The sequence below is a fragment of the Nycticebus coucang genome, chromosome 21 (genome assembly GCF_027406575.1).
Source record: "Nycticebus coucang isolate mNycCou1 chromosome 21, mNycCou1.pri, whole genome shotgun sequence".
In the NCBI taxonomy this organism is placed as follows: domain Eukaryota; kingdom Metazoa; phylum Chordata; class Mammalia; order Primates; family Lorisidae; genus Nycticebus; species Nycticebus coucang.
This window is the reverse complement of record NC_069800.1, coordinates 59,823,337-59,843,768: the sequence shown is the minus strand read 5'-3', so window position 1 is coordinate 59,843,768 and position 20,432 is coordinate 59,823,337. Positions and strand designations below refer to the sequence as shown.

General features: G+C 43.9%; 1 protein-coding gene across 1 annotated transcript in view; it reads right to left on the bottom strand.

Moving 5' to 3' along the window:
- DOK5 (docking protein 5) overlaps positions 1 to 20,432 on the bottom strand; it is a 139,789-nt gene that overhangs the window by 22,366 nt on the left and 96,991 nt on the right. The window contains exon 6 of the mRNA XM_053574681.1: positions 11,399 to 11,534. Coding sequence (XP_053430656.1) covers positions 11,399 to 11,534 — 136 coding nt within the window. The remainder of the gene's footprint in view (positions 1 to 11,398; positions 11,535 to 20,432) is intronic.

Genomic DNA, 20,432 nt, shown 5'->3' with positions numbered 1-20,432 from the left:
CAAACAAAAAACAAGACAATAGCAACAGCCTTGAGATTGCCTGTTTCCTCTGTTTGTATTCTACAAAACTTCTCAACTATCAGATAAACCTGTTGGCCAAATCTTCAAAATATGTCTATCACTGCCGTCCTGGTCCACGTCACCAATGGACGTCTAGATGGCTACGATAACCCTTCATGTGTCTTCTTTCTTTGTGTCCTTGTCCTAGTCACTCTAGATCTTTCACAAACAGCTTCCAGAGTCAACCGCAGTCAGTATATCTCACTCCTTTCCAGAAACTCTCCAGTGACTTCCCAACTCACCCTAAGAAAAATCCACAGTCCTTGCTATGGCTTCCAAGTCAAACAGAGGTTGGATCCGTTACGCTCAGGCCTCACCTGCAATATTCTTCTCATTTTATCTGCTCCAAAGTCACCAGCCTTCTTGGATGTGAACATGCAAAGCACAGTCTGCCCCAGGGCCTTTGCACATATGATAATTTCATTTCATTCTCAAATAAAGAAATGTTACCTTCTCCTTGGGGTGGTGGGGAAACTGGTACTTAGAAGGTTTTAAGCCTCCCTCCTCACTTGCCTGAGCTCTCAGCTCTTGACCAGAGTGACCATCCCTGATCATTCTCTCCTGCCTTGCCCTGAGTGTCCATAACTCAATAAATATCATTATGTTGATTGGTGATCGGCTGTCTCTCCTCACAGCAATGTAGTAAACCCGTTGGGGACAAGGACTGATTCTTCCTCTCTGCTGTCCTCCTGCTTCCTAGGTCAGGGGCTTACTTAAAACATTTACTCATATTTGTAGGATGAATATGTCTTATATCCCTTATGCAATTGTATTCCGGAAGAATCCAAAAGAATTGGGGAAAGTGCTTGATTCTTACAATGTCAAACAGAAGTCTGGGGTGATGGAGCGTGGGAGAGAAGACAGTGGATGGTATGTATTCTTTTGCACTATTTGCATTTTATATCGCATGCAAATAGAATCCTTTGTTTGAAAAACTTTGAAATTAATGCACCTCAAAATAAATTAGGGCTTCCTTGCTTCCTTGCACACTATTCCATTCACTAGTTTAAAGAACTTGTAACTACTCCTGTAGATGATAGGTCCCCTCCCTGGCTGCAGCCCTACCCATTTGGTTTTCTCCAAATGTCACTAGAAAATGAATGTGAGTGGAGATTCCAAGGAGACTAGAAAAGACTCCTCAAGGAAACCAAACGTAATTTCAAATCTCTAGAAAGAAGTATTCCAAATATTTTACGAATGGTAAATATGTTTTTAATTCAATCTTAAAATGTTAGGCTTATTTCTACAAAATCCAGACCAAATAGCTTCCCTTAAGAGAGGGCAGTGGTTTCAGACAATTTTTTAGAGAACCTAAAAAAAAAAAAAAGACTTTAAAAATCAAGCATGTGGCTCGGCGCCTGTGGCTCAAGTGGCTAAGGCGTCAGCCACATACACCTGAGCTGGCAGGTTCAAATCCAGCCTGGGCCCACCAAACAACAATGATGATGGCTACAACCAAAAAAAAAATAGCCGGGTGTTATGGCGGGCACCTGTAGTCCCAGCTATTTGGGAGGTGGAGGCAGGAGAATCACTTGAGCCCAGGAGTTGGAGGTTGCTGTGAGCTGTGATGCTACAGCACTCTACCCAGGGTGACAGCTGGAGGCTCTGTCTCAAAAAAAAAATTAAGCATGTGTTTGAGTAGTGTGCAATCAATTTACCAAGTCTGACAAATCTATATTATCTGAGGTTTATAAAGTACCCTCATAAAGTTTGGGAAAATTCACCTTGTATGGTCTGGTGCTGGGTGTAATTTATTGAGGTAAATACATTTGCTGCATTCTTTGAGGCTCTTTACACTTGAAGAAGCAACTTCATTTAATGAATACAAAGGGCTTAAAATGCTAATCGCTATGCTAAGTGACAGCCGCCAGTTCCTTTGGGACAGTGATGCAAATGTTATTGAACAAGTCGTGTAATCATTGTGGGGCAGCCATGCGGTTGGTGAGAAGTCACTCTTCTGAGGCCTGGACACCGGCTCCTGGGCCCACTCTTCCCCCCACCTGCCAAGTGGGCTGTTCTCTCCCTTTGCGTTTGTAAAGATTGGCTAAAGTCCACTGCGATTAGACAGGGGGCAAAGGATGCCTGAGCTGATGTGCTCTTCTCAACACAATGTGCTCACTGAGTGGTCAGTAAGTGTCACTGTAACGTTTTGCAAAGGGCAGTGAGGCACAAAGGTCAGGGTGTGGTCTCTTTAGCTCCCATTCTATTCCTTGTCTTTTCCTGAAACAGTCACATTTCTTGAAAGTATACTTTTTGGTTTTGGATCATGGTGTCAGATCCCCAGATCCACTTTAGAGCAGTGCTTCTCAAAGTGTGTCCCCTAGACTAGAGACCTCAGCATCGCCTGAGCACTTACTGCAAACGCAAATGCGAATCCCCCCAGCCCAGACCTGCTGAAACAGTGGAGGGGGAGCCCAGAAGAATGTGGCTTAGCAAGCCTGGCAAGCAGGTATGAGGCTTGCAGAGGTTTTAGATCCACTGAGCCTCCCCCTCTGTTTCCTTCACCCCAACACCTTTATCCACACCACACACGTGCACACCGTGCACACACACACCCACACACACACTCTCTCAGGCTGGGAAGCTTTCTCTGCTTTCTACCCCAAAAGGTCTCCCAAATCTGTTTCTTCCTTTCAGTTCCCAAGGATGACAAACCCAAGGCTTTATGCGCCTTTCCTGACTCTCCACTTACTAAAGTGTGAGCCATGGAACCTCGGTTTCCACCTCTATGAAATGGATCCACTAATATTACCTTACGACTCCCTCCCAGGGCTGTGAGCTCCTGTCACTGTCTTGTGGCTGCTGTTTTGCTCTACGGGAAGTGAAAACAAACTGAATGTTGCTAACAAGTTGTAGCTTTGCTTATTAACTCTGAAATTCATGTTCATATTTGAGCCGGGGGCTCCAGAGCACAGGATGCATTGGAAGACTGAGGCCAGTGGCATTTTAGAAGGTAATACAGCAACACCTATTCAAATTAAAAATATACATATATATAAATATATGCACATACCCTTTAATTCAACAGTACTATTTCTGAGTTTGAAAAACTCAGTTAACTAAGTTTAGAAACTCAGCTAATTAAGGTTAACAGTAAATAAGAACAGAAAGACAAGGCTGTTTATGATAGTGTGGCTCTTAGTGGCAAAAAGTCTGATGTCTGAATAGACGGGCATAATGAGTTATGTTGTATCATAAATATCACTCAGCCATTATAAAGAATGAGGAACCTGCGGTGCATCTTACAAGGATATATGTGAAACTTAGTAAATGTAGAATGTAAATGTCTTAGCACAATAACTAAAAAAACGCCAGGAAGGCTATGTCAACCAGTATGATGAAAATGTGTCAAACGGTTTATGAAGCTAGTGTATGATGCCCCATGATCATATCAATGTACACAGCTATGATTTAATAAAAGAAAGAAAGAAAGAAAGAGGAAGAGCAAGGTTGGCAAATATCTCTGATTCAGCCCAGATAGTAAGTGGGTTTTTTTTGGTTTTTTGGGGTTTTTTGCAGTTTCTGGCTGGGGCTGGGTTTGAACCTGCCACCTCCAGCATATGGGGCCAGCACCCTACCCCTTTGAGCCACAGGCACCACCCAATAGTAAATGGTTTTGCAGGTCATGTCTCCATCACAGACTATCTAATGCTGCTGTTTCAACGTGCAAATAGCCGTAACAACCCACAGATGAATGGGGAGGGTGTGGCTGTGCCCCAGGAATATTTACTGAGACAAACAGTCCTAGACCAGATTTTGCCCCTGGGATATAGTTTGTCAACTCCTGACTTAGAGCTCTACTACATGACTCAGAACTATTTTCATTAAGTATCTTCTGTTAAATGAGAAAACCAAGGGGTAGTTGTTAAATGTTCTATGATCACATAATTTTGTGAAATAAACAAGGATGGCCCCAACACCGTCTCTTGTATCTATGTGTGTGTGTGAGCACACACAGACATAGATACTTTTTTGGATTGTAGGGTAGACAGAAAAACTTGGAAAGAGACCTATGAACTTCTTATCAAGGGTTAGGAATTCCTAGTAAAGAGAGAAGAGGGGAAAAGAAATACATAGAAACAAATAATAAAGAGAAAAACTTCAGCCAATCATCATTTATATGATCATAATTTTGCAGGTAGTTAAATTTTATATACATGTGTTTATATGAAAATAAATTAAATTTTTTAAAAAGCCAGTTCCTATCTCTAAGGATAGTTGTGAAAATTAGACAAAATAGAGCACGCAGACTCACAGCAAAGAGCCAGATGGAGCTGCTCGTTCCAACTCTAATTATCCCTCAATTAAAGGACGCCTCCTGACTCGTTTTCTGCTTACACTCTCCTACCTAAAATCCTCTGCTCTTTCCCTCCCCATTCAATGGATTCTGCATTCAGTGATCTTTGCTTTATTCATTCACTTATTTAATTCACTTATATACTCTGGGCACCATTTATAACCCACACTCTACACCGGGGGCGGGAAACTTAACAACAAATAAAATGTAGTTCCTCTACTCCCCAGGATTTTAAAGCCCAACTTTGGTCACATCACCATCTGCCTCTACAATGGTGCCCCTTCTTCTACAAAAGAGAGCAAACCTTCCTCTGAGTCTAAACCTCTTTCCTGGTGGTGAGAAGATTTTTTTTTTTTTTTTTTCTGAGACGAAGTTTAATTTTGTCTCCCTCGGTAGGGTGCTGTGGCATCACAGCTCACAGCAACCTCCAACTCCTGGGCTCAGGCAATTCTCTTGCCTCCGTCTCCCAAGTAGCTGGGACTACAGGCGCCCGCCACAACACCTGGCTACTTTTTGTTGCAGATTGGCTGGGACCGTGTTGGAACCCGCCACCCTGGGTATATGGGGCCAGCACCCTACCCAATGAGCCACAGGCGCTGCCCGTGAGAAGATGTTTCGTGCATGGTCATGCCTGGTGCCCGCTATGATTCCTGGTACATAGTAGGCACTTAGTGAAAAGGGACAGGATGATTAAATTGTTGATGGAGGAAATGATTGAACAAATGGATGACACGTTAGTGTGAATGAGAATCACCTATAATCTGCCTGGCCCTTGCCATTTTATCCTCTCACTACAAGTCAATAATGACAACAGCTCACATTGCTTCTGTATTTAGTAGAGGGCATCAGGCACTGTGCCAAGGAGCCACTTGACTTATCTCACCTGGCAAAGTGTGGTCTAATATAATCCCCAGCATATAGACGAGGCAAGGATGGGGGACTAACTAGCCCAAGAACACTGAGCTGGCAAAGGTGCCCAGTTGGGATTTAAGACCTGGCCCCTTACTCCAGAGCTACAACGCATAATACACCTCTACGTATTTCTCATAGGAAGTATGGAGATATTATGAAGACCCTAAAGGATGGACTCAAATCTATTCTGTCCAGAACGATAAAAGGCACCTGAATTCTATTTCCAAAGTTTAGAAAAATAGCGACTGGCCAAGCCTCTAGGCTGCAAAGAGTGAGAAGGCTCCCATCAGCTCAAGGAGCAGAATATTAGAACCTCTACAGGCTCCTTAGACCCCACCATCCCCGGGGCCTTCTTTCAAGAGAAAATTCCCTCTCTGCCAAACATGTGGTCTTCACTGACTTTCAACTGAAATCAGACCTCCCGGGCTGCCTAACTCCAATTCCAGCCTGGCAGATGTTTGGCAGGAACCACCCAAAGAGCTGCCTTTGCTTTCTCCAACTCTTCTGTTCTGACATTTGGAGGGAAAGTGACGGGTATCCCTATCGTCAAAATGTTACCAAGATACCACAGACGATTACGGAACAGTCAAGGAAAAATCAAGCAAGCAGAGGCTTACTTCTTCAACCTTACGACCTACAAGGAAAAAGTAGGCAGGAAGGGAAGATTGTTTTCCTGTTATGGAAAAAAGACAAAAATGCAGCAAAGACGCTCCTTGGTGAGCAGAACTCTGGCTGCAACAATGGCTCCATTGCGGCTTACAGCTTTGACAAAGCCGACAGTTAGTGAAATCAACCATCTGAGGCCAAGTTTCCAAGTGCAGCGTTATGCTGAGCACCAGATGCACTCAAATGGTTATTTTCATGGGGAATGAAAGTGATCTGCATCAATTCATTCAGAGCCATCTGAATTCTCAGCCACATGCATAAAACAAAACCATTGCTCCCTTTGCTTCTGCTAACTTGTGATGCCTCCTTCCTAAGGAAACCCTCTCCCCCACCCATACTCATCCTTTGGGACGGAGATTTCCTTGGCCTTTTAAAACAGAATTGCTTGGAAACTGAGCCTTGCTTTGGCATGGGGAGGAAACTGGATTTGGGCTTTTTTTTTTTTTTACTCTAAGATTATAAAATAATTTGGTCCATCCATATTTTATTCCTTCAATAAGCCTTTAAGCCCTGTGCCAGACCCTGAGCTTGTTATAGACCCGTATGACTATGTTCCTGCCTTCCAGGAGCTTGCCGCCTCCAGTGGGGCTGCCACTCCCTCAGAGGTCAGCCTTCAAAGTCAAAGCAAAAGTCAAAAACTCTAGATCAGTGTTTATCAGCTTATTTATCTCATGGCACACTGAAACCTACAGTTAAACATAAATTATGTTGATCTAAAGAGTAAAAAAAAAGGAATATACTTACTGTGCTTTGAACTTCTTTCATGAATAATTTAATTAATAATCTTTAAAAGTTTTTGCAGCCTACTGGTTGAAAATCACGGCCCTAGATGGTCAGATTACCCTTTAGACACCAGACTCACACTCCATGGAAGCAGCTGCTTTTGAGCCCAGATGCCAAACACACCCATCTGGCTTGGACAGGTTCACTGAGTACACCTGTGTCTCCTGGCTGAGAATCAAGGCCAAGAGCAGGCTCAGGTAACTAACCACAGCCTACAGGCCAAACCCCAGAGGCCTCATGTTTAAAGTAAAAAAGAGGAACAGGAAGAGAAGGAAAGAAAGAAGTTAAAAAGCACCAGCCGGGGGAGAAGGAGCAGAGAGACCATCTGTGTCCGCAGAGCCTAAACTACATACTGTCTGGCCCTTCATGGAGGAAAACATTGCCTAGTCCTGGTGGAGATGAATAAATCATTTACTTCCTCACTTCTTGAAACAGATGAGAAACTGCTTTGAATTGATTTCAATCATGTCTCCAGCCTCATCACCCTGCCTGGCCCTATCTTCTTGGCCATGGTTGACCTCATCATCCGTGGTTTCCCAGACGCGCCCAGAACCCTGTGCTTTCTGCAGGGGAAGTTCATGGCTCAGCCTGCTGCCTGCCACCCTTGGGTCTCCAATGCATTATCTGCTCTGGAGCCCTCGGCTCAAATATTAACATTAATTTTAGAGTTAATAAGCAAAGCTACAACTTGTTAGCAACATTCAGTTTGTTTTCACTTCCCAGAGAGCAAAACAGAAGCTCTGGGAGGTAGAGCTAAGGTGAGGCAGTTTACAAAATCATGAGGTACAAGCACTATTCCAACATCCTTATGAGGGACCCGAAAGGTGCTCAGAGAATGACATTTATTGAACAAAATCAGCAAATTTAAGGAAGAAGCCTGAGTTTCTGCATCTATCCTGTCTAAACAAAGACTTTAGTATGTCTTAAATGTTTATTATTAAATGTAGGTTAGTCCCATTTCCCTTCATTTTTTTTTTATTTCTAAAGCATTCCTGCTGCATGATTAGTGACTTAATTTAGTTCATTTAACTTCAGTTGAGTAAGTACAGCCTGGTGGCTCCAACGTGGGCGTGACACCCAGCAGTCACCTGGGTTTAAGGATTGACTCCATCCATTCCTGGCTGTGGCCACACTGCAAACTCTGTGACCATTAAAATGAGATGGTAGTGCCCATCCATATGGCATATTGGAGATTAAATGTTAACACATTTCTAGTGTTTGGAGTCATGCCTGACACACTGTAAGCTCTGTGCATGTCACATGTATATCATCACCCTCGGCAGCAACAGCTCTTGTTCATCCTAAAACTCAGCCTAAGTATAACCTTCTTCAAGAAGACACTCTTGACCTCTGACAGAGACTATTTATAGCCCGAATATGTCCTTATCAAGCTTTAACTCTTGACCACCTATTTTTAAAATATCATTACCTAGGGCCCAGCATGGTGGCTCACACCTATAACCCTAGCACTCTGGGAAGCCCAGGAGGGTGGATTTCTTGACCTCAGGAGCTGGAGACCAACCTGAGCAAGAGAGAGACCCCATCTCTAAAAATAGGCAGGTGCCTGTAGTCCCAGCCACGTGAGAGGCTGAAGCAAGAGGATCACTTGAGCCCAGGAGTTTGAGGTTTGGTTGAGCCCACCGCACTCTACCAAGGTGAAAGTAAGACCTGTCTTGAAAATAAATAAATAAGTAAATAAAACAAAATATCATTACTATTTATCCTGTAGTTGAATCCATTCCTAGTGGGAGAACCCTCCCTGTCTCTTACCATTTGCCATATGTGGGAAACTCACCATGTCTGTTTTTATAAATCTAATTACGTAGCCACAGTTTAAAAAATTAAATGGAAGAAAAAGACACAAAGTGATATATATATATATATATATATATATATATATATAAGTCCTTTTCTAGATGCTTAAACCACAGTCTTGGTCCCCAAAAACAGACAAAACAAATACTGTGCATTTGTGTTCTCCCAGACGGATGTGTATGTCTGAACTTGCCTTTTATCTGCCTCGTATTCATTCATTTGCGTCACACACCTTTGACATTACTGGGGAGGACTCCCTCCATACCGTCATTACAATGCACAGAGTTTCTACTTCTCATGAACTGCCTCATATAATTCCCGGTATATTAGCTGCCGTAATCAGTCCCCTTTTGGTGGGCACTTAACCCCTTTCTAGTTATTTCTGGTGTTACAGATAAGCTCCTCAAGAAGAGGAAGTTCATCTTCTTGGGAGTCATCTCCCCAGCATCTCCTGCGCTGTCTAGTGGACCGCGGGGCTCAGCAAATACAGAAGAAGAGTGTGATAGGAAAGGCACCACTCCCCCATTAGCAGGTGCGTGCATACCATTTTTGCTGTTGCTGTGTATCTTTAACTGAATTCTTAGAAGTACGCTTGCTGGGTAAAAGGACATGCGAATTTAATTTTCATAAATAAGAACAAATTGCCCTCCAAAGAGGTGCTAGTAAATGGAACCCACAGATCTCCATGATTGCATCAGGGGTATCAATCAGAATGCCTCATCTAAATGTAAGCTCCTTTAAAGATTAAAGAAAAAGAGTTAAGCTTTATTGTATGTTCATCGTAAGATCTACCACATCGGTTTGCAAGTAGTCCATAGGTATTGCATAAAAGTTTTTTGAAGAATAATTAATGTGCTGAGATATAAAAGGGGTTTAATTCAGAAGGGGGAAAAGCTGATATTGCTTTATGCAGTACATTTTTTAAAATCTGTAAGTTAACCCATATAACAAGAGCCCATCAATAAAAGGAAGTACAAATAGATTTTTTCATGGGGGACAGGATAAAGAGAGTGAGGATGTCGCATTGTGAGACGAGTGTTTATTTCTATGAACCAACCCTACAAAGGTCTATTTTAGTGTCTGAATAGAAATAAAACTGATTTTACCATCTTTTGATGCCTTCTAGATCATATTATTTTTAAAATTAGGTTGATTCTAAATTAATCTGGTTTCAAAAATTGTGTTAGAATACCACTTGAATTCTACCAATCGGTAGCAAATTGTATTTGCAAGACCCAGTTTGGAAGTAAATCAATTCATTAAATAAGCAGAAAGAGGAGAGGAGGAACAATTCAGATTGAACGCTCTACAATCTACAATCCTGTGTGTAGTCAAGGCTGCAGGGTACCAGGCAGAAAAACAAGTCACCCTCAACGCTGCCCCCATCCCCACCCCGCCATGGCCCCAGAGAAAACCTGCTAAAATGCAGGCTAGTTCTTCACCTTGAGGCTCTCGCCTTGAAGGAAATTCTAAAAATGACAGACCCAATTGCGGAATGAGGAACATCCCTCATACTGCCACTCCTTGTTCCAAAATTAGACTTTGTCACAGACACTGATCTCAGAGGCAGCAAAAATAGCTAGCTGCCCGAGGGAGTCCCTAGCCGTCTGCAGTCTCTCTGCCTCTCCGGAGAGGCAGCTGGCAGCTGGGGAGCCCCAGTTCCTGCCACTGTGTCCCATTCAACAGCTCCTCCTTCCTTCACACTCCAGGCCCTCCCCTCCCCCTACCGCCCCTTAGAGTGAATAATGACAACGCACTGAATTTAAACAGTGGGAGGTGGAGGAGGAATGCTAACCTTGCTATCTGGAGAAAAACTACTAAAAGAAAGGGGGTTTCTTTTAACAGTGATTTTTCCTTTTAAGATGGAAGTTGACAGATGTTTCTGAAAGGTGCTCGGATAATCAGGGTAATTTGAAAATGCTAAGTCTGTTCTCAGGGGGGACAGAAGAGCTTTAAAACCCTTCAAAGGAGTGAGGCTTTGTGGCCGAGGTAGGGGATTAGGAACCAGATAAAGCCACCCTGCATTCCTGGCTGCAGTAGTAATGAGCTCTGTAACTTCAGGCAAGTGACTTCACAGCTAGGAGTATCACTTTCCTCATCTCCAGGATAGGGACAGGGATTCCTTCCAGGTCAGGGGTCATAAATAACATATTCTCTTCCACTGTAAGCCCCCTGGGAAGGTGGGTTACCACTGCATCCTGCAGCATGTATTAGGACATGGTAGTGTTCAATAAACACATTTGAATGAACAACGAACCTAGCTCACAACAGAGTTATTGTGGCAATTAGAGAAAAAGCAAGCAAAGTATCCAGCATATTACAGGAGGCCTGATACATGGTAGTGGTTATTATTGCTAAGGAGCTTGGCATACAGCAGATGTTCATATAATAAATGGTATTATTAGTCAACAGCACAAGATAGGAAAAAACCTTTAAAAGGTAAAAATCAAAGCACTGACTCAACATTCACCTAAATAGCCCAGCTCTCTTGTCTCATTTACACTTTCTTTTTGGCCCCTGTTGACATTTGAAATAACTTCTGATGTAGCTAAATATACATGTAGCCCTAGGTAGATAATGCAAATAGTTGTAGCTACAGATGTCCATTGATATCCAAATAGATTTTTACATACGTACAACAACTGAGTTGCCAAGTAGGTAACGTTATGGGATGCATGGTTACGGCGTAATCGACTGGCCCCTTCCAGCATTCCAGAATGGCCTTTAATCCAAGTCACACACTGCTGAGTTCAAGAGTAAGCCATCTGTTCCAATAACGTAGGCCATATTTTTCAGGACGAAGATTACCAGATTGCATTGTACCGCGGTACACCCTGGGACACAAGGAAGAACTTCCAAACGTACCATAGAATTTTTCACACCCTGTAGCAAGCGTTCATGCTGCTCAGCTATGGCCAAGGCGGCAGAGTGGACCTTCTGATAGATGGCCTCCCCATCTCGTGTCTGAAAGATAAACAGCCCTTCGCCAGTCTCACACATCCTGTGAAAACAAAAACAAGAAGCTTCTGAAAATCCAGAGCCTGGAACAGTGATTTTCAACCGGTGTGCCACAGCACACGCTTACGCCGTAAGAGGATCTCGGGTGTGCTTCCGAAAATTTTAAAGAGCTCAGGAGTTCGAGACCAGCCTGAACAAGGCTGTCGCCACTAAAAATGAAAAACTGAGGCAAAAGGATCACTTGAGCAAGATCTACTTTTTGAAAGTCACTCTTTTATTCATTGTTGATAAACATATTGACACCTTCCTTTAATGATATTCAAGTCTCTAAATAAATACTGTGATTAAAAAAAAACAAATGAAGTCAAAATGTTTATAGTATCAATCATTCTTCCTTAACGTAGACAGACTTTCCTGTATATGTGGCCTGAAACACACATACACACGTTCACACACACGTATGCACACACACACCACACATGCTTACTACTAGCAGAAAAGACCAAGAGTCATAATCATAAATTCCAATCATGTGCAGGAAGATAAAGTGACTAGTTAAAGTTGCTCAAACCTACTCCAACCTAGAGTGCAGGAAGTGTGTTTAGCAAAGAGCACGGGTCCTTTCTAAGATTAGTGGTCATGGTAACAGTCATTCTCAGTCACATATTTACATGGGGGCAGGGGGGACTATGAGTTCAATGTAGCCACAGCTTCTGGTTGGTTAAGAGAAGCCAGGAATCTTTATTTTTTATGTGAAGTCACCTGAATTTTAAATATTAGCAAACCGCTCCATTGTTTTTAAGCTGCAAGAGCTGAACTGCCTTGATCAGCCAGATCTGGCCAAGAAGATGTCACCAGTGAGCATTAAAGAGACAAAAAGCATTAAAAAACAAACAAACAAACAAAAAACTCTACATAGAAAAGAAATTAGGTTTTTGGTTGAATCATTGGAACTTATATTCAAACTGTTCAGACCGTATGAACAAACTGAACAAACTTTGTAAGTGGTGCTCAAAGACATGGCTCAGAGCTCTTCCGCTGAAGAGCAAGACCCAGGAAATTGCTAATGACCAAAAACTGGCTTCACGGGCTCTTCCCTGTGGCCCCTTCCGGCTCTACGCACGAGTTCCTTTATCTTGTTTGCCTCTCCTGGGTGACTTGTTTGGAAGGCTTTTATGAGCAGCTTTACAACTGTCTAAAATGTTACTCCAGGCCTTCCTCCAAATAATACAATGGGCTAACTCCCTACAGCCATAAGAGGAAAAGTAGAAGAAAGGAAAAGAGTGAAAAGCAAAGCACCAGAAGCCACTAATGGTCTTACATAACCCAACACAGCAATGCCCATCTCTCATCTCCAGAGAAATCAAAACACAGAACAAAGATGTTCTAATGGGTTTGCCCTGTAGCGGAACAACACATCCATGTGCTTTGACCTTGTAGAGCCCCAACTCCTTCCGTCTCTTTATACACTTATTTTTACCTTGGGCCATTTTCCAGCACCCAAAGTGGTACCAAATGACCCCATACCCTACACTCACAGAAGCCAGTGGGCTGGAAACCCAGGAAATATAAAATAAAGAGTTTAACAGAAGCCCTTCTAATGCCCTCCACGAGGATAAGGATTCAGAATATTGTGGTCAGATAGATGCAGTTATAGCTTCGAGTTTCTCAATAATTTCTTTGCCTAAAAGATATGCCTGTCATTCCAAAGCATAGATTAAGCAATTGTCAAGAACTTGAAGAAACTAATAGGTGAGGAAGATTGGGAAACTCAGTTCTTCCGCACACCGTACGTGAAGAAGAGCCAAGAGCTTGACCTGGAACCATCTGGCTGCGATCGGTCCTCACCAGCTCTGTGACCTAATAGGAGCTGTTCAACCTTTCCAAATCTGTCTTTTCATGTATAAACAAGAACAATGACCATAACTCTCACATATTGACTGCAAGTATTACCCAGGGTGTGCAGAGACACAAGACCATCTTCGAGGGAAGGGAGCTTCCATTGCTCCATGGGAATGTAACCTGTGTAGAAAGAGATTTTGACTTTTGTTCCCTGATTTATTTGCAGCTTTCCCCTCATGCCTAGAACTTTGCTTGGCTTCTGTTTGGTGCTGGAGAACTAACTGCAGAATGGACCATAAGAGTGTAGGCTGTGCTAGCACAGGCACAGCTGGGAACCTGACCCAGGCTTCCAGCAAGTTTTATTTAAAGGGCCAATTCACTGAGCCACCCTGGTGAGGTAAGGGGTTAGAAAAAGAAAGCAAGACGGACAATCCCGACAGAAAGAACTGTGCAGGGCAAAGCTGCAGGCAGGTCTCAGCGTGTCGGGGAGGGGCTGGAGCCCGCCGGACAGGGCTGAAATGTGTCCCCACTGCCATCTGATCTTCGCTGCTGTGAACAGCGTCCACCCACACACCGTGGGTCTCAGAGACACTGGATGCCCAACTTCCGAAACTCTGTTCTCTCCTTTGCCAGTGATGTTTCTCACCAACATATTTTATTAGAAAAATACCAACAGATTGAAATTATGTCATGGTAGAAAGCAAATTTATGAAATAAGTAAGCCAATGAGTTTCAACTGTCCTCACTTCCAAGCTGTATTGTGTGTGTGTGTGTGTGTGTGTGTGTTGAGAATATTTGGGGCCAGGCACAGTGGGTCACGTCTGTAATCCCAGCACTCTGAGAGGTCAAGGCAGGTGGATCAGTTGAGCTCAGGAGTTCAAGACCAGCCTGAGCCAGAGTGAGACTCCATCTCTAAAAATAGCCAGGGATTATAGTGGATGCCTGTAGTCCCAGCTACTCAAGAGACTGACGCAAAAGGATCTCTCGAGCCCAAGAGTTTGAAGTTGCTGAGAACTGACACTCTGCCACTCTACCCACACCAACAGAGTGAGACTCTGTCTCCAAGAAAAGAAAAGACTATTTAGATGTGGCTGAAGCAGGATGCATCCTGTTCTCAGCACCTGCACTTCACTACTTCTATCTCCCCCTCCCCTTTCCAAAATGGTTCTTAAAGTAATGTTGAATTTTACATTTACAAGTGCGTATTATAATTGAAAGACCAAGCCACTTGTCACACCTTCCATGAGACAAAAACGTAACATCAGTGAAGGATGTAAACGAGAGACAGGCTTTCTCTTGGAAGAACTTGGAATTTATAAGAGGAGACAAGATCTGCGTGTGTGAACAGAGTCGTGAATAATGTAACAGTTGAACGAGCCACACTGTTCACAGGGGCAATTAAGAGGGGACGTCCAGCAGAGAAGACAGGAGTGTGTCCACCCTGGTACAAAGAAAATTTGGAAGCTAATAACCTGAGAGAAACATCCAAAGTCACCTGGCGGGGAGGGACTCAAAATTAAGAGGAAGAAGTCTGCAGAATGTTGAATTTCTTTGCCTGTGAAAGTGAGGCGAGCTAAAATTATAGTATGAACAAATGGAGTAAAATGGCCCTGCCCCCGTCCCCAGGCTGCAACATTGCCAGCATCACCATGACAAAAAAAAAAAAGAAAGAAAGAAAGGAAGAAAAAAGAAAAGAAAAGACACACAGGCAAAAAATGGAGAAAGCAAGAGGCTTAATGGCACCAGGTCTAATTGCTCCATACTGAGGAAGAAACAGCGAGCGTTTGTCAGGAGCTGTGGCACCTGGACATGGCCGAGTCGTTCCCTGTCCCAGGCCCTGCAGGCCGGTCAGCAGCAGCCCAGGCCTCTATTCACTAGGCGTCAGCAGCACTCCCTGCTGTGATAACCAAAAACAGCTCGACATGGTATTAAATGTCCCTTGGGCCTAGAGAACCACTGAAATGAAATTGACCCAAAACAAAAAGATGAGGAGAAAAAAGCACAAGTCGGAAGAGGCCAAGTCCACAGGCAGCGTCTGAACCCCAGGGAGCTGTTGTTGCTTCACCACAAACCGGGGTGACAAGAACATTCTGCAGTGGTGTGTCTTTGTTACCTGTCCAATTCTAAGGATTGGCATCACTGCCTAGTTGATCTCAGCTTAGGTCAAGGCAGCAGCCCACTCCCCTGGCACCCACGTGTGTGTGGGCCGAAGAGCAGGTCAACCCAGTCCACCTGCTGCCACCCTTGTTTTTACGGCCCCTGCTGTGACCAGCCCAGTGAGGAAGGGGAATCAGTGTGAGCGACCACCTCCTGCTCCCCTGTGCTGCTCAGACGTCCGAGCCCGGGACAGCTTTCAGGAACATTGTCATCCACGTGCAAGTTTTGTTAGGGTTGTCAAATCTTTGTGTCACCTATGTACCCCCTTTTTTAACTAACTCATTTTTTTTCCTTAAACAAATGTATCAAATCAATACCATAAACCACAAATTGAAATCTGACATAAAAAATAAATGAAATGAAATAAAACACTGTTGTTAAGCTCTGCCTGGGTCCTCCTGCTGTGACATCTCGGGCACACAGGTAAGTCAGACAGGGTCTGAGATGTGTGTATCACATACGGGCACCCAACTGAAACGTTCCTCTACAATTAAAAAGATCAAAAATCAACTCGAAAAGAAAACGACTTTATCACTGTTAGACTCACCTTTATTTGTTATTATGTTCCTACTGCAATGATTTTCAACTGGTGTGTCGTGAGAGGAACTTAGGGTGCCATGAAAATTTGTAAAGATCATTAACTAAATTATTTTCTTTCTTTCTTTTTTTGAGACAGAGCCTCAAGCTGTCACCTTGAGTAGAGTGCCGTAGCATCACAGCTCACAGTAACCTCCAACTCCTGGGCTCAAGCAATTCACTTGCCTCAGCCTCCCAAGTAGCTGGGACTACAAGCACCTGCCACAACACCCGGCTATTTTTTGGTTGCAGCTGTCATTGTTGTTCAGCGGGCCCAGGCTGGATTCGAACCTGCCAGCTCAGCCTGGCACCTTAGCTGCTTGAGGCACAGGTGCTGAGCCTAATTAAGTTATTTTCAAAAGAAGTTCAAAGTGCAGTAAATATAGTCTCTCTTTTTTTTTTTTTTACTCTCTTCTTCAATTAACAAATTTAAGTGTGCCATGGACGTTTAAGTACAGGTTCAAGTATGCCATGAGATAAAACAGTTGAAAAACACTGCTCTATTGCCTAAAATCATCCTTCGTTTTGGGAAACACACGTGATGTGGCTGGAGCCCTGCTCTAGATGGTTGTGGAAGTGAAATGTGGAAGATAAGACATCTCTCCAGCTCAGCTCCCACACGTGGTAGAATTGTGACCTTGGGGGATTTCCTCTACGTCTCAAAGTTTGAGTGACCTCATTATTTCACATGTGAATAATGAGCTCACCAAACCTCACAGAGTGGGGGGAAATTGTGTTTTATATTCAGGAAGGGATCTGGCCTCAAGTAAGCATTAAATTAAGATTTGTTGTTGTTGTTACTATTTTAACCCTTTAACATGTCAAAGCTGATGAGGATGGATACTGAGGGAAAACTTCAGTAGGGAGGCACAACCACACCTTCACCTTGAAGGAGAAGTGGGCGGCTGGGTCCCAGAACATTGGGGAAGCAAGATTGATTAAGATGCCTGGGAATGAAAGGTGGGCACATAGCAAAGGTGGACATGGAGGCTCAGGGGCCTGTGAGAACTGAATAAAAGAAACCTCTTCTGGGCGGCACCTGTGGCTCAAAGGAGTAGGGCACCAGCCCCATATGCCAGAGGTGGCAGGTTCAAACCCAGCCCTGGCCAAAAACTGCAAAAAAAAAAAAAAAAAAAAAAGAAACCTCTTCTTTGAGAATGAAAATATGAATTCAGAAACAGGAATCTCCCTCTAAGAAAAGAATAAGATTCACAGCAAGAAAAGTTATGATGTAAAAAATTGGGTGTGGGCTGGGCAAGGTGGCTCACACCTGTAATCCCAGCAATTGGGAGGCCAAGGCAGGTAGATTGCCTGAGCTCACGGGTTCAAGACCAGCCTGAGCCAGAGTGAGACTCTGCCTCTAAAATTAGCTGGGCATTGTGGTGGGTGCCTGTCATCCCAGCTACTTGGGAGACTGAGGCAAGACAATCCCTTGAGCCCAAGAGTTTGAGGTTGCTCTGAGTTATGATGCCATGGCACTCTATGGAGGGCCACAGAGTGAGACTGTGTCTCAAAAACAAAAAAGATTGGGTGTTTTTTTCCTCCAGCTCCTGATAGAAAGCTTGTTCACTCCCTAGCTGCACAAGAAGGAGATAAAGGTCACATTCAGATTGTGAATGGCCACACTCTGTGCTTTATCACCACATCACCCAGGCTTCCTACCACTGAGTCTACTTACAAGTGTACAGAGACCATCCCTATCACAATCAAATGCAAATTCTAATCTCTGTTGTCTTGGCTTGAAGGTTTGTGGAGCAGGTGGTAAAAAAACTAAAACAATGATTGAACCTACTCTACAAACTCATGGAACAGGCTAGTATAAGACAGAGGGGCAGTTTGTTCATATTCTCTGCTCTCCATCACTTATCAGCTAACTAAAGATCACTTTCCTTTCATTTCTGCTTTATGACATGGTATAGATCTAACTCCTGGGTTAAGGAGGCATTTTAACACATTCCTCCCTCTGTAGCAGTTCATTTATAGGAAATAGGTAGAAATTAGAAGAGCGTTTAACAGTTTCTAAGCCCAAACATACTATGTACCTTTACTAAACCCTGGCTGAAAAGACAGTTTAGAATGGGGGAAACTGCCCAAGGAACCCTGAAGTTAACACGCTCCTAGACAAACCCTGGGATCCTCCTCAGGCCTGGTACCTTCCCCGCCCTTTCTCCTGCAGTTTCAGCTGCTCCAGGAGAGTCCTGACATCTCCTTCTCTCCCAACCCACAACCAATCTGTCGGGAAATCCTTCTGGCTTCAGCTTAACAACCTGTCATTATCATGCACTTAAGACCAAGTTCACTGTTCCCCACATGCTTATAGCCACCTTTGCCCCTTGTGCCAGAAGGACCGTGTCCTCCTAAGTGGTTTTAGCCTGACAAAATCTAATAAAAAAAAAAAAAAAAAGATTGTATCACTTCTTTGCCTAAGACCCTCAGTGAAGTGAAAAATTTAACATTGTCTAAAAACAGCCTTTCGCCATGAGTTCCTGGGAGGTCATCTTTGTCTGCTGGGGGTGAGGATGGAGTGGAGGGTACTAGGGGTAGCCAATATGGGCTGGCCATGTGGGCAATCAACCAGTGACACCCTCCTGAGGGAGCTCAGTACAGTCTCTGAGAACGGTGGCTCAGGATCCCCGGTTGGCAGGACCCCCTCCCCCAATGCTTTTGCACACTGACATGAGCCAAGCAGCACGTCCTGGCTCCAGGGCAGAGGAACACGGATGCTCCACCGGAGAGTCCTTTGGGCTCCGTCCTGTGCACACCTCCCTCTGCGGATTTCACAGCTCTGGATGAGTTCTGTGAGTCATTTTAAGGATTAATCAAGCCTCAGGGGGGTTGGGACCCTATGAACTTGCAGGTAGTGTCAGAAGTGAGGGTCAGTTCCCTCAAACTCTGTAGGTGTCCAACTTCAGGCAGCCCCAGCCCCTAAGGCCCCTCCCAGCTGACAAGAACCAAAAGCCACATTCTTTATAACCCCCTTCAGGCCCCTGCGGCCCCAACACCTTCACCTGCATCTCCCCCTCATTGTTCCCCTCAGCCACAGCACACTGGTGGATCTTTGAACAAGTCTTCCTCTGTACTTTTCTCAGCTTCCTTCTAGCAGGAATGCTGTCCCGGGAGATTCCTCCACGGCTTATTCTTTCACCTCTTTTAGGTCTTTACTCAAACATCAGTGACTCAGCAATGCCAGTCCTGTTCACCCTTTTTATTTAGTTAGTTAGTTATTTTTTAGAGATGGGGTCTTGCTATGTTGCCCAGGCTGGTCTCAAACTTCTGACCTCGAGTGATCCGCCCACCTTGGCCTCTGGAATTGCTGGGACTAAAGCATGAGTCACCATACCTGGCTCTTGCTCACCCTCTCGCAAATCGTGCCCCTTCTTTGACACTCTCCACTGTCCCTCCTGACTTGCTCTTTCACTGTGGGACTCAATCTAACATCTATTTTACCTCGCAGAACATCTGTCACTGTCTGTATCCTCACTCCTGCACAGAGTAAGTTTTATAAGGACATATTTGCTGCTGCATCTCTAGTGCTTAAGGCCAAACCAGACACTTAGGGCACCAGGAGGACACTTGATGGAGGAAGGAACAACTCACGCTTACGAGCCCTTTCTACAACTCTGAGATATATTCTACATATAAAATGATCACATACTTGAGGGGCTCACCACCTACATTACAGTGGCCACAGGACAAAGCTCATGGTGTGCCTAACTTTGCCTCAAAGGCCACAAAAAGTCATTCTTTCTTGTACAGATTTCATGTGCTAAAATCACAGAAGTTCAGGGGCAGGTGGGACCTAGCTAAGCTTCTTACAGTGCTGGTCTTGTCCTTAGCACAGTGTCTGCTAAACAGCAAGCATGCAATAATGATACGTCCGTTCAAAAGATTATTAAAGAGGGTTCTCTGGGAAGTAGAAAAGGGAACTCTCTCTTCTGATTTCACACATGCCTCTACTGCTGGAATATTTTTAAGTATGTATTCCTTTTATAATTAAAATTCTTGTTTAGGTAAGTGCTAATGAAGAAAGAATGGTCAAATGGCATAATTGTAATTTCTGTTGTCTTAGAAAAGAAAAGAATTCGAGTTCTCCTGAGCAGGCATGAGTGGGAGACTCAGCACCTTTATATTTGAATCACTCTGTTCAACCCAGTAGGGAAAATCTAGTAAACCACAGCTCCATCCGCTTTCAGTTCTTTATGAATATGCTGCAGAAAACACTCCGAAATCCGGGATTGCTAAATAGCTTAGAATTAAGAAGACAGAGAATATTCAGAGATTTCTGACATGCAAATACATGAATGACAACTCTGCAAAAGATACAGTACAGTTGTCATTTTACCAATAAAGTCACCAATGAAAGCAG